General features: G+C 43.0%; 1 protein-coding gene across 1 annotated transcript in view; it reads left to right on the top strand.

Annotated features, from left to right (window-relative positions):
* The window catches only part of LOC145347633 (dihydropyrimidine dehydrogenase [NADP(+)]-like), a 710,299-nt gene that overhangs the window by 427,147 nt on the left and 269,488 nt on the right, over positions 1-13,664 (top strand). The window contains exon 13 of the mRNA XM_080195279.1: positions 873-1,088. Coding sequence (XP_080051405.1) covers positions 873-1,088 — 216 coding nt within the window. The remainder of the gene's footprint in view (positions 1-872; positions 1,089-13,664) is intronic.

Genomic DNA, 13,664 nt, shown 5'->3' with positions numbered 1-13,664 from the left:
TGTAGCGATATGGGGGTAGGGCATGGGTGGGATTGCGGTCAGTGCGGACCTGATGGGCCAAATGGCCTCTTTCTGTACTGTAACATTTCTTTGTTTCTAATTCAGATTGTGTTAAGAATTTTACTAACTACCAATTTAATATTATTGGCATGGTTTGTCACATATGCTTGCTAGAAGTTAGATATATTTATACACAGGAATCTGTCTCCTGCAGGCAAAAGAACATGTCCAGTCATTGCACATTTTTTGAATTAAACAAAAGTTTTAAAGTCTATTTAATAGTGTCACAAGTAGACTTTCACGCACTGCAATGAAGTTACTGTGAAAATCCCCTAGTTGCCACACTCTGGCACCTGTTCAGGTATACCGAGGGAAAATTTACACGGCCAGTGCTCCTAACCAGCATACCTTTTGGGCTGTGGGAGGAAACCAGAGCACCCAGAGGAAACCCATGCAGACTTTGCAGAGACAGTGACTCAAGCTGTATATTGAACCCAGGTCCCTGGTGCTGTGAGGCAACAGTGCTAACTGTGCCACCATACAGTTCCCTGGTGCTTTCTCCAAGGCAATGCCTTGACCAATCAGCATTCACTTGCCAACCAATTAGCACGCCTTTTTCATGCAGTATGAACTGTTGCTCCCTTTGAAATTTGGTATTCTTGTATCTGTCCTGGTGAGCGCCAGATGAAAAGCTTTGACAGTTTATGATCAGTTTGTCACAATATTTTGGAAATTAGTATGACACTGTGTAATAAATGAAAAAATATTTTGTTTCTAAATTTGAAATTATTTTGAAGTGGCGTTTTGTTAATTTATTATGTAGCAAATTGTTCTTTTCAATTTTTTTGTCATTTCCTTTGTTCAATTTACAGTCTTTACATGGTTGTCACATTTCTGAGAAACCTGAACTCCCCCTTTTCTACACGCCGATTGATCTCGTGGATATCAGTGTGGAGATGGCCGGCTTGAAATTTCTGAATCCTTTCGGTTTGGCCAGTGCCCCTCCGACCACCAATGCAGCGATGATTCGAAGAGCGTTTGAGGCAGGTTGGGCCTTTGCTCTGACAAAGACATTCTCCCTCGACAAGGTAAGACAATGCAGGGCAGAAGAGCAGGAGTCTAGTTTACCTGTGTATGAAATGCATAGTTATTGAACCTGGGTCCCTGGTGCAGTGAGACAACAGTGTTAACCACTGTGCCAAGGTACAGCTTTCTGATGCTTCTCCTAGACCAATCATCATTAACTTGCCAACCAGCCAGCACTCTTTTGTCACGCAGAATGAATGATTGCTCCCTTTGAAATTTAGTATTCTTGTATTTGTCCTGTGACTATGTGACGGTTCTTAATGGCACCAGATAACAATTATGGTAGATGTTTGGATTAGTCTTTTCAAATGTATTTTGCTGTTTATGTTCTGATTATGTGACTACGGGGGGCAATATTATAAACTAAAACAATATTATAAACTAAAACCTCGAGTTCTTCAGGCATGTACAGGAATCCTAGTTTATCAAATTAGTCTTGATGAGGCTCCAGCCTCATTTCAGCCTCATGTTCAGTTCTGAAAACCACTTGAGGGACAGGCCACCAGAGCACTTTGAGAGGGGTGCAGGTGGGATTCACTATGAAGGTACCAAGGATAAATGGATTCAGTTGTGCGGAGAGGCTGGAAAAGTTGAATCTGTTCGCTTTAGAGTAGAGGTGATTAAGAGGGGATAAGACACTGTTGTACAAAGTCAGGAATTGTGATACTGGACTAAATGAAGAGTAATTGTTTCTCATGGCCAGAGGACACTGATGTGAGCTGATTGACAAAAATATCGGAGGTAATATTCAGAAACCTTTTTATTATACAGCAAGTACAATGCACTGTCTAAATGTGTGGTGGAAGCAGATTTAATAATAACATTTGAAAGAGATGGAACCATTTATAGGATAATGGGAAAAAAAGCAGATTAGCTGGACTCATTGGATAGCTCTGCCAAAGAGTTGGCACGTACATGATGGACTGGATTTTATCCTTGGGCATCGGGACACCAAGCCCACATCAGCTGATGTGAGCCTATCAACATATTCCTCCCTGAGGCAGTCACACGATGCTGTTGGCCTAGTCAGAGGCCCTGGAGCCTCCGCAGTCTCACTGGGAGTGGCAGGCGCCACTGAGGTAGGTCAGAAGCATTCATGAAAATCAACAATGGTGAGTGTCGAAGCCAGGAGCCTATCCGTCCCCCCGCAGAAGGGAGACTCCTCCAAGGAATCAGTGAAGCTATGGATGTGGCATTTCGTATCTGCAGCCATATCATTGGCACACGCAGCCTCCAGTCTCCATTGGGAAAGGAGTGGGGCTGGAGTCTGCACATACAGCAGGGGCAGCTTAATGCCAGTGAGACCGCAAACCCATCCCTAATTGAGGCCTCAAATATTAAAATGGGCTGCCCTCCTCAGTGTTTGGCACCCAGTTTATTTCCCCACCTTTAGGGTAATGGAAATGCATCAGGCAACCATCCCATTGTGGTTGCCCCTTATTTTCCAAGCCCCCATGTCTCCCAAACCTAGCACAATGGGCTGAATGGCCTTTTTTTTTTGGGAATTCTTGCCCAAAACTCAAAGCCAATCAAACAAGCACCAGGGTATCGTAGCAACTTAAAACTTCCTCAAAGTTTTGACATTTAAAGTGTCTCATTATTAGTGCCACAAGTAGGCTTGTGTTAACTGCAATGAATTTACTATGGAAATATGATTATGACTTGAATCATGAAATAGTACAGTACCAAAGGAGGCCATGGTGGGAATTGAACTCGGGTCCCCAGATCTTTCCCTCTTGTCTCTGGGGTATTAGCCCAGAGACAACACCACTACATCACTGACTCCCCTATGGGCCCAGCATATGGCACCTATGGTCGCATGAATCCAGCACTCATGCCTTGATGTGCACTCACAAGCAGTTCAGTGATTGAAACTTGAACTAAAAACAGAAAATGTTGGAAGTACTCAGCAAGTCAGGCAGTTTCTGCGCAAAGAGAAACACAGTTGATGCTTCAGATCTGTGACCTTTCATGAAGACATTGAAGCTTGACTTTGGACTATCCCTCCTGCTGCTGCTGTTGCAGTTTCTTTAAGTTCTGTTTAAATTCACTCAGTTGATCTGTCCTTGATGCGTACAATCTTAATAAAGGGAACTATGAAGGTTTCAAGCATGAACGGACAAGGAGAGAACTTACAAAAGGCATTGACAGTGGGTAGGCAATGGTTCATACTTAAAGAACATGTGAATGAATTATAACAATTATACATTCCTGTCTGGCACGAAAATAAAACTGGAGAGGTGGCTCAACCTCAGCTGACAAAAGGATAATATTGAATCCAAAGCGCATAAGTATAAAATTTACAGGAAAAGTAGCAAGCCTGAGGGCTGGGAGCAGTTTAGCATTCAGCACAAGAGGATCAAGAGAAGGAAAATAGAGTATGTGGGTAAAATTGCAGGGAACATAGAAACTGACCATAAAAGCTTCTATAAAAATATGAAGAGAAAAAGATTTAGAAAGACAAACGTAGGCTCCTTACAGGCAGAAGCCGGGGAAATTATAATGGGAGCAAAGGGGATAGTATAAATCTGTATTTCTTTATTCCAAATGGTTGTGGGTTGAAGGGTTGAAGACTGAGATCAGTAGGTTTTTATTAGGCCTGGTTATTAAAGGGAATGGAATGAAGACAGGCAAATGAAGTTGTAGTCTAGATGGTCAAATTGAATGACAAGATTGAACGGCTGAGAATGGCCTATTCCCGTTTGAATGGCCTGGGCACTGAGGTGGCTCAGTCTTACTGATGTACAAAATAGTCATATTTTCAGATGAGGGACAGTGGAATTGGAAGAGGCAGCTCAGAAATTACAGAATGAGTTGGGCAAAATACATAAGTGGGAGCAACAAAAACACATTTATAAAGTAATAGGCGCAGAAATAATTTATAAAGTGATATTTACAGGAAGGAAAACTTGGTCTGCAAATCATCAAATCATAGAATCCCTACAGTGCAAAAGAGGCCACTTGTCCCATCAGGTCTGTACTGACTCTCAAACAAAATGGGTGATTTTACAACCTACCTGTCCCTCTGCATTGCTTTGTATCATTTGCAAACTTAGCAACAGTGCCTTCAATTCCTTCTTCAAAATTGTTAATGTGTACTGTGAAGAGTTGTGGTCCCAACACCGACTCTTGAGGCACACTACTAGTCGCTGGCTACCACTCTGGAACAGGTAGTATTGGGGAAGCATTGGGGCTGCAGAAGGACTTGGATAGTTTAGGAGAGTGGGCAAAGAAGTGGCAGATGGAATACAATATAGAAAAATGTGAGGTTATGCACTTTGAAAGGATGAATGGAGGCATAGACTATTTTCTAAATGGGGAAATGCTTAGGAAATCAGAAGCACAAAGGGAGTTGGGAGTCCTTGATCAAGATTCTCTTAAGGTTAACGTGCAGGTTAAATCGGCTGTTAGGAAGGCAAATGCAATGTTATCATTCATGTTGAGAGGGCTAGAATACAAGAGTAGGGGTGTACTTCTGAGGCTGTATAAGGCTCTGGTCAGACCCAGTTTGGAGTATTGTGAACAGTTTTGGGCCTCATATCTAAGGATGGATGTGCTGGCCTTGGAAGGGTCCAGAGAAGGTTCACAACAATGATCCCTGGAATAAAGAGCTTGTATTATGAGGAGCGATAGAGGACTCTGGGTCTGTAGTCATTGGAATTTAGAAGGATGAGGGAGGATCTTATTGAAACTTACAGGAATCTGCGAGGCCTGAATAGAATGGATGTGGAGAGGATGTTTCGACAGTAGGCAAAAGTAGAACCAGAGGGCACAACCTCAGGCTAAAAAGACAATGCTTTAAAACAGAGATGAGAAGGAATTTCTTCAGCCAGAGAGTGGTGAGTCTGTAGAACTCTTTGCCGAGAAGGCTTTAGAGGCCAGGTCATTGAGTGTCTTTAAGACAGAGATAGATAGGTTCTTGATTAATAAGGGAAATGGGGTATGGGGAAAAGGCAGGGGAGGGAATGAGAAAAATATTAGCCATGATTGAATGGCGGAGCAGACTTGATGGGCCGAGTGGCCTAATTTTGCTCCTATGTTTTATGATAAAATTAGCATCTTGGAATGTTTGCTTACGTTAATGTCGCTATATAAATGCAAGTTGTTGTTGCAGCTGCTGGATGCTCTCTCTCTCTGTATGCTCACCTCCATGACTATTGCATTGACTGTCTGTGTGCCTGTCCCATTTTGTCAAAGTAGCCGATATTATTGTGCTGGCAGTGAGCCCATCCCATTTGCTGATGCCTCATTTGGGCAGACGTGTTGCTGAAACTTACCAGCTGGAAGCCCGCTTATCTTTTTCAGTCAATTAAATAATGGAAATTGCTAGCATTTGAAAGGATCTGGCCCAATTAAGCGCATGAAATCAAGAATAGCAGGTGTGGATTAGTGTGGATAAATGTAAGATAGTGCGAACTGGAGGAGGAAGCGTGGACACAAAGGACGGCCGTGTTTTTGAAGTAAATCAGAGGAAAATGTAGAGCCAGGTAATCTGAGTCCATCAGGATTCGATCAGGTGTCTTCTCTTGAAGGGGCGACACTGTTGATATTGTCAGTACTGTTGATATTGAATGGAGTGCCCCACTTCCTGATATACTTTACTGACATGATGGGCCGGATTCTCCAACTTTTCCCGCAACTGGGATTCTCCGGTCCTGCTGCTGCGAATGGAGATTTGGCTGAACATCAAATTCCCCATTCTCACTTGCAACGGCAACGGGACATGAATGGCTGGAGAATTCCACCTAATATTTCCGTCTCAGTAAAAATCATAGAAACGTAGAAACCCTACAGTGCAGAAAGAGGCCCTTTGGCCCGTTGAGTCTGGCCCTACCCCGACATCCCCACACGTTTTACCCACTAACCCCTCTAACCTAAGCATCTCAGGACACTAAGGGGCAATTTTACCATGGCCAATCAACCCAACCTAAAGGGTACCTAAATTCATAGGTGACAGCTACAGGATGCTGTGAACACTGAGGGCTCATCCGAGATCTTCACAGAACTGTTGTGGCGCTGAAGGAGGCCACTTGGCTGTACTGGCTTTTCAAGCAAGCATCGCACATATGACTGTAACACTACATCTACACCCTCGCTGTGACTATAACACTACATCTAGCCCCTAGTTATGACTGTAACATTACACCCTGCACTCACTCGTTTTCTTCTCCATGAACAGTATGTTTTGTCTGCAAAGTGCACAAGAAACAATACTTTTCACTGTATGTTAATACATATGACAATAATCAAATCAAAATGACTTAGAGCCATTTCCCTGCCTTTTCCTCATACTCCAACACATTGTTTCTATTCAATTAATCATCTAACGCCCTCTCAAGTGCCTCAATTGAACCTGCCTCCACCACACTTCCAGTCAGCGTGTTCCCAACCCCAAACACGCGTTGTGTGAAAAAGTTTTTTTCTCACGTTGCATTTGCTTCTTTTGCAAATCACCTTAAACCTGTGCCTTCTCATAAGAGCTATTCTTGAGACAGTTTACATCTAGCTGAGCAAATAAAGTAAAATTTATTTATTAGTCACAAGTAAGGCTTACAGTAACACTGCAATTGAGTTACTGTGAAATTCCCCTAGTCGCCGCACTCCGGTACATGTTCAGGTAAATACATCTAACCAGCACGTCTTTCAGGCTGTGGGAGGAAACCGGAGCACCCAGAGAAAACCCACACAAACACGGGGAGAACATGCAAACTCCGCACAGACTGTGACTCAAGCTGGGAATCGAACCCAGGTCCCTGGCGCTGTGAGGCAGCAATACTCACCACTGTGCCACTGTGCTGCCCCATACGATTAAGTGATACATACTAAAAGTAAAAATAGGATTGAAGCACTTGTAGACCGTGAAAGAGATCAACATTTTCCGAAGTTGAAAAGACTTAGAGCTGTTGACTTATCACCATGTCTAAACCATTTGTGACAGGGATCAACAAAATAAATAGGATGCCAGCTCTGTAAGCTCCATTAAGCTCAAACCCCCGGTGATCATGTTGAAGCTGAACAGTGCCTTGACCAGGCCACAGGATCCATAGAGTTTGCAGGTCACCGAGATGTTGGGCCACCTGAGACCTTGAAACAGTCGAAAGCAGAGCATTGCAGCTGCTCCTCAGAGTCTCCCGGAGAGCTCCGACTGACCCCCAGATGTGTTTCCTTGCTGCATTAGGATTTATGATTCCAAAGAGATGGAATAGCTCTTTTTTGCCAACTAGGACCATATCTTGCATTATACCGCTCAATACCTCTGCAGTTTCAAAATCCATTTCCATGTAATCCCTAAAATAAAAGCAAAATATTGTGGATGCTGGAAATCTGAAATTAAAAAACAGCAAGTGCTGGAAAGAAAAATGCTGCCGACATGGTGGGCGGCACGATGGCACAGTGGTTAGCACTGCTGCCTCACAGCGCCAGGTATCCAGGTTCAATTCCCGACTTAGGTCACTATCTGCGTGGGATCTGCACATTCTCCCTGTGTCTGTGTGGGTTTCCTCCGGGTGGTCCCGTTTCCATCCCCACTCCAAAGATGTGCAGGTTAGGCGGACTGGCCATACTAAATTGTTCCTTGGTGTTCAAAGATGTTGGGTTAGGGTATGGGTCATGGTACATTGCCCCTTAGTATCCCAAGATGTGTAGATTAAGTGGATTGACCATGGTAAATACATAGGGTTATGGGATGGCAGGGAGGTGGACATGGGTGGTTTGCTGTTTCGGAGAGTCAGTTCAGACTCAATGGCCTGAATGTCCTCCTTCTGCATAATTGGGATTCTAGGAGTCAGCAGATCTGGCAGCATCTGTGGATAGAGGAACAGAATTAATATAGTGAGTCCATATGACTCTTCTTCAGAGTTTTACATCATATAACCCCTATTTTTTCCAAATAGAATTCACTGTCTGGTAGGGTGATGGAAGCACATTCCCTTCAAAAGGGAATGGATATCCAAATTATCAAGAGAATTTGAAAGTCAATGGGGAAAGAACAGGGGGATTGGACTAATTGGATAGTACTTTTCAAAGAACCAGAACTGGAAGGTTTGGCTGAGTGGCCTCCTTTGTGCATTCTGATGCAATGGTAAGTATGCTCCCGAGTCTAAGCATTTTCAGAGCACATAACTTGAGCGCTTCTCCAATATTACCATCTCGGGACATAAAAGGAAACAAGGGTGGCGTGAGGCTTAAGATTTGAAAAGTCATTTTCTAATGCTTTTCATAATGTTTTATTTTGCTTGTTTTATTCCTAATCACATTGCGTGTTTGTACACGACACTTCGGTTTAGATTGCTTGTTGCTGGAGTGAAATGTAAAGTGTTCTTGGGGAAAGTGAGAGAGGCAGGATATGGTGAGAGGATGACATAGTGAGTACAAATGGTTTCTAGGGTGTCTGGCTATCTGTAGAAATAACTTGGGTTCAGGCGCATTGAATTAGACACAGCAAGCATAACGATATACTCTCAGTCCAGAGCACTGTGCTGGCTGAAGGGATTGCTGTGGGTATGCCGGCGTTGGACTGGCGTAAACACAGTAAAAAGTCTGACAACACCAGGTTTTAGTCCAACCTATTTATTTGATAATATTCTCACAAGCTTTCGAAGAGGCTGTCCCCTCGAAAGCTTGTGAGAATATTATCAAATAAATAGGTTGGACTAAAACCTGGTGTTGTCAGACTTTTTACTGTGAAGGGATTGCCACAGTCCACTTTCCGGATGGAGTCTTTTCTTACCTTCTTCTTAGACAACTCCTTGGGATCAAGGTTGACTTGATGCGACTTGGATGAGATGTGTTCTGAGATAGCTAATATATTCAGTGCACCATTTGTAGATTCTGCCACATGCTGGGCACATGGTGCTTGAAGAGTTGGAAGATGAGTTGGATATTTGTGCACTCTCTCTAGGGGGAGGCAATGGCCTAGTGGTATTACCACTAGACTATTAATACAGAAACTCAGTTGAAATTCTGGGGACCTGGGTTCTAATCCCACCACAGCAGGTGGTGGAATTTGAATTCCATAAAAAAAAATCTGAAATGAAAAGTCTGCTGATGACCGTGAGACCATTGTTGATTGTCGGAAAAACCCACCTAGGGAAGGAAATCTGCCAACCTTACCTGGTCTGGCCTATGTGTGACTCCACAGCCACTATAATGTGGTTGACTCTCAACTGCCCTCCAAGGGCAACAAGGGATGGGCAATAAATGTTGGCCAGCAAGTGACTCCTCTGTCCCACGAATGAATAAATTTCTCTGATGCCTCAACTTTGCCTCTGAGTGTTTCTGAAAAAGTTTTCCAACGTGTTTGGTACTTTCTCCATTTTGATCGATCACAGTCTGAGGGCTCCCATGAGACAGCGGGTATGCTTGATCCCTTCAGGGTTGCTTTGAGGGCATTCCCTAAATTGTTTCCGCCATCCTCCTGGGAGTCTCCTATTGTGACCGAGTTCTGAGTGGAGCAGTTACTTGAGTCTGGGGGTAATGCTGTGGGAGCCAGGTTCAAATCCCACCATGGCAGGTAGTGAAATTTGAATCTAATAAAGTCACTAATAAAACTATGAAACCATTGTGGATTGTCGTTTTAAAAAAAAATTATCTCACGTCCTTTAGGGAAGCAGATCCACCTTCCTTACCTGTCTGGCCCGGCCGAGATGTGGTTGACTCTTAGATGCCCAGAAAGCCACTCAGTTCAAGGCCAATCAGGAATGGGAAATATGGATGAACAAAAGGAAGGACCTGCAAATTGATACTCAACCCTTTTGGCCACATTACAGACCTTGGCTATCAAGTCAAGACCTGGGGTGGGATTCGAACCTGGAGCTTCAGGCTCAGAGCCAGGGATACGACTCACTGCGGCACAAGACCTCACTTAACCGTTGGAGTGGAAAACAAATTGAAGGAAATTGAGAGGCGCCACTGAAATGGATTGGAGAATTGATTTGAAGTGCCGCAGCTGTACTCAAACAGAATCAGATGGGCAATGAGCAATTAGAGAAAGTGGGGATAATTTACTGTGCTCAAAGAGGTGTGTGAGATTGGAGAACTAGGAGAGGCGTTCAGTGGTAGTAATGCGGGAATGACAGGAAGCAGAGTTCACAGTTTTATTTTGAGTGGCAGAAGGAGATAATTGGCCGTAGAAATAAAAAAGAAACAAAATCAATGCCGAGGATAGAAGCAAATCACTGCGGATGCTGGGATCTGAAACAAAAACGGAAAATGTTGGAAAATCACAGCAGGTCCAACAGCACCTGTGGAGAGAGAAAAGGGCCAATGTTTCAAGTCTGGATGACCCTTCATCAGCGTTGGATGCTCAACTTCTACAGCAGGGAAACTCCTAAAGCTGAACTAGAAATTTGAATGTTACAGAGGGGATTTTCTGTACGCATAGGATTGTAAGTTGGAAAGGCAAATTTAGGATGGATATCAGGATGTGCATATGAGAATGCATTACCATCCACAATGGTGGAGGGCAGAGCACTTTAGGAATCAGTACAATGCTATAATATGAAGAGAGTTAGATTTGGTTTTCTGAAATAAGATCAAGTGGGCTGAAGGGCAATCTTCATTCTAACCTGCCTTGGAAACAATTTGGATGTTGCCCATATCCAAGCAAATGATATCCAGAGAATCATAGAATCCTATAGTGCAGAAATCTCTCTCTCTCTATCCACTTCAGATCAGCCATGATCTTATTGAATGGCAGGGCAGGCTCCAAGGGCTAGATGGCCTACTCCTGCTCCTATTTCTTATGTTCTTAGAAAGAGGCCATTCAGCCCTTCAAATCTGCACTGACCACAATTGCACCCAGGCCCTATCCCCATAACACCATGCATTTACCCTAGCTAGCCACCCCTGACACTTATGGGGTAATTTAGCATGGCCCATCCACCTAATCCCCACATCTTTGGACTGTGGGAGGAAGCAGGAGCACCTGGAAGAAACCCATGCAGATACGGGGAGAATGTGCAAACTCCATATAGACAATGACCCAAGCCAGGCTTCAACTCCGGGACCCTGGCGCTGTGAGTCAGCAGTGCTAACCACTGTGTCACTGTACCGTTCTTGGCTTAATAGCTTGCGCTATTTCTCCCACTGCGTCCTCCAGGAAATGGCAATTCATAGAATCATAGAATGTATAGCACGGAAACAGTCCCTTCAGCCCAAACTGGTCCATGCTGACCAAAAAGCCCATCTAAGCTAACCCCATTTGCCTGCATTTGGCCTATATCCTTCTAAATCTTTCCTATCCATGTATCCATCCAAAATAGATTATTATGGCATAATTATTATTGCATAATTCAGTGAGTGCTTAACTGAAAGTATATTAAATTCCAATTTCATAACGTTACTTGATTTGATTATCGTCACATGTATTAGTATACAGTGGAAAGTATTGCTTCTTACATGTGTACAGACAAAACACACCGTTCATAGAGAAGGAAATGAAAGAATGCTACAGTCATAGCTAGGGTGTGGAGAAAGATCAACTTTATGCAAAGTAGGTCCATTATGTAACACAGACGATCAGTATTGTGTAGATATAGATGGCAAACATCTGAATATGTGTTAGCGCAAGAAGTTAGTTGAGATGATTTTTGATATTCCGATTTTCAAGCTATCTATCAGACTGCCTGTGTTGTATTAACTGGAGCAAATTGAGAGCAGCACAACATCTGTGAACTATAATACACTGGCATTTTAAATTTTGATCATTTTTATATGACAAAGGTTGTTCCTTCATCAATGTACCATAATATGAATTAGTAACATTTCGGAATGCACTTTTGATGAAGTGCGATTCGCCTTCCTTGCGCACGAAGACAAAATGAAATGCTTACCCAGGGACTTAAAGGAGAATTAAAGCTCTGCCTGAACATCTGCTCAAAATTTTATTATCCTATCCTACAGACGTGGTTGCTCCCTTGTCGTGCGAGTGGATTGACAGCTGAATACTGCAGTAATTTCTGCCTCAAATATGTTCGAGTGAACTTTGCTTTTTTTTTCCTCGAAATTTAGTACATGTTCTTCAGTCCTTCTTGATAAATTCGTGACATTTGTATAAGGGAGACTGAATGGGTGGAGAGTATAATATACTGTTACTGATTATACATGGCCATCTTGCATTGAAATGCCAGCCGATATCTCAGTAAACAGAAATGTTATTATTCTTTCATTATTTGTGCTCTATGTAAAAGGTGTACGAGTTATGAAAGGGCTTCTTGGGGATATACTAAGCAGGCTGTCAAATAGCAGAAAAAAACAGGCAGAATTGCTTTGCACCGCTAATTTGACCCTTGGTGAATTAATTGGTTTGGATCTTAGGTTGAAATTTCTATTCCGTAACATTTTTTTTTTAAGACCCTGAATTTTAAAACTACAAAGAACTATATTTTCTAAAATTGAACAAAATAAATTATATGGTGTAGGATTATCAATTAATTGCCTTTTTTTTTTACTGTGATTCAGAGACTTGCTCCTGTGCTGGAATATGTTTATGAAGTTAACCCACTGAAAAAAAAAATGAAGCTTGTTGTGGACCGCTGACCGTTTGTTAAGGGACACTCGATTTTTAAAAATAAACACCATGCACGGCGAATGGGTGGAATAAAAATGTATTTATCAATTACAAACAGAGGGTGAAACATTTTCAGCGGGGCATTAACGGATAAATATCATGACTGTATTTCCAGCTCTGTAGCACATGTGCAGTCACCGTTACCAACCATTACATCTGAGGAAAGAGAGAGGTCAGTCAAGGCTGAGACTACCTCAGGCATTTGTTCGGGTTCAGCGGAGAGATTGTGACTAGGTGTACCATCTGCTCCTGCAGGAAGAGTCAGCCATTCACACTGCGCTACCAGTTGTCACCTCTGCCCTCATATTTAATGCTCCATTTATTCTTTTGTTGCATTAAGTCAGTAACTGAAGCTATGCTTCAACACCTACCACCTGCATACGCTTTAACAGTGGCTACCAGCAGAAGAGACATCTGCAGCTTCTTCCAACTTGTTGGCTTTCCCAAGGTGCAGCATATTGTTGAATGCATTATCGCTATTTCTGAACCCAAACCCTAAATACTATCAGCATGCAAATGATTATGCAACCACGGGCGTAAAATTATGCACGTTCGCCTGAGAAGTTTGTACAGTGCTATCACTCGAAACTAAGTAAACTTAGAAGGCGAGATGAAGAGGCTACTCACGGCGTTGTTCATTGTGTGCGGCTTCATGCTGATGATAGTTTTGCACAACCTGTTTTTGTGTAGAAATTAGATACAAGAATAGACAGAAATGAATTGATACTGTCATTGAACAAGCACCTGGAGTGCTCAGGCAACACTCCAGGTGCATGCAGAGATGAGAAAGGTGTCGGGCTTCTTACATTGTGCAAGAATTAAGTGGATAAATTTGCGGTGATATATTGAATGTATTCAAGAGGCGGCTAGGTATAGCATTTAGGGCGAATGGGATCAGAGATTATGGGGAGAAAGCAGGATTGCAGGTGCAGCAGGTGGTCAGGAAGGCGAATGGGATGCTGGCCTTCATCGCGAGGGGGATTGAATATAAAAGTAGGGAGGTCTTGCT

Source organism: Carcharhinus amblyrhynchos, chromosome 9 (genome assembly GCF_965287045.1).
Source record: "Carcharhinus amblyrhynchos chromosome 9, sCarAmb.v2.hapA, whole genome shotgun sequence".
NCBI lineage: Eukaryota > Metazoa > Chordata > Chondrichthyes > Carcharhiniformes > Carcharhinidae > Carcharhinus > Carcharhinus amblyrhynchos.
This window is presented reverse-complemented; position numbering and strand designations above follow the sequence as displayed.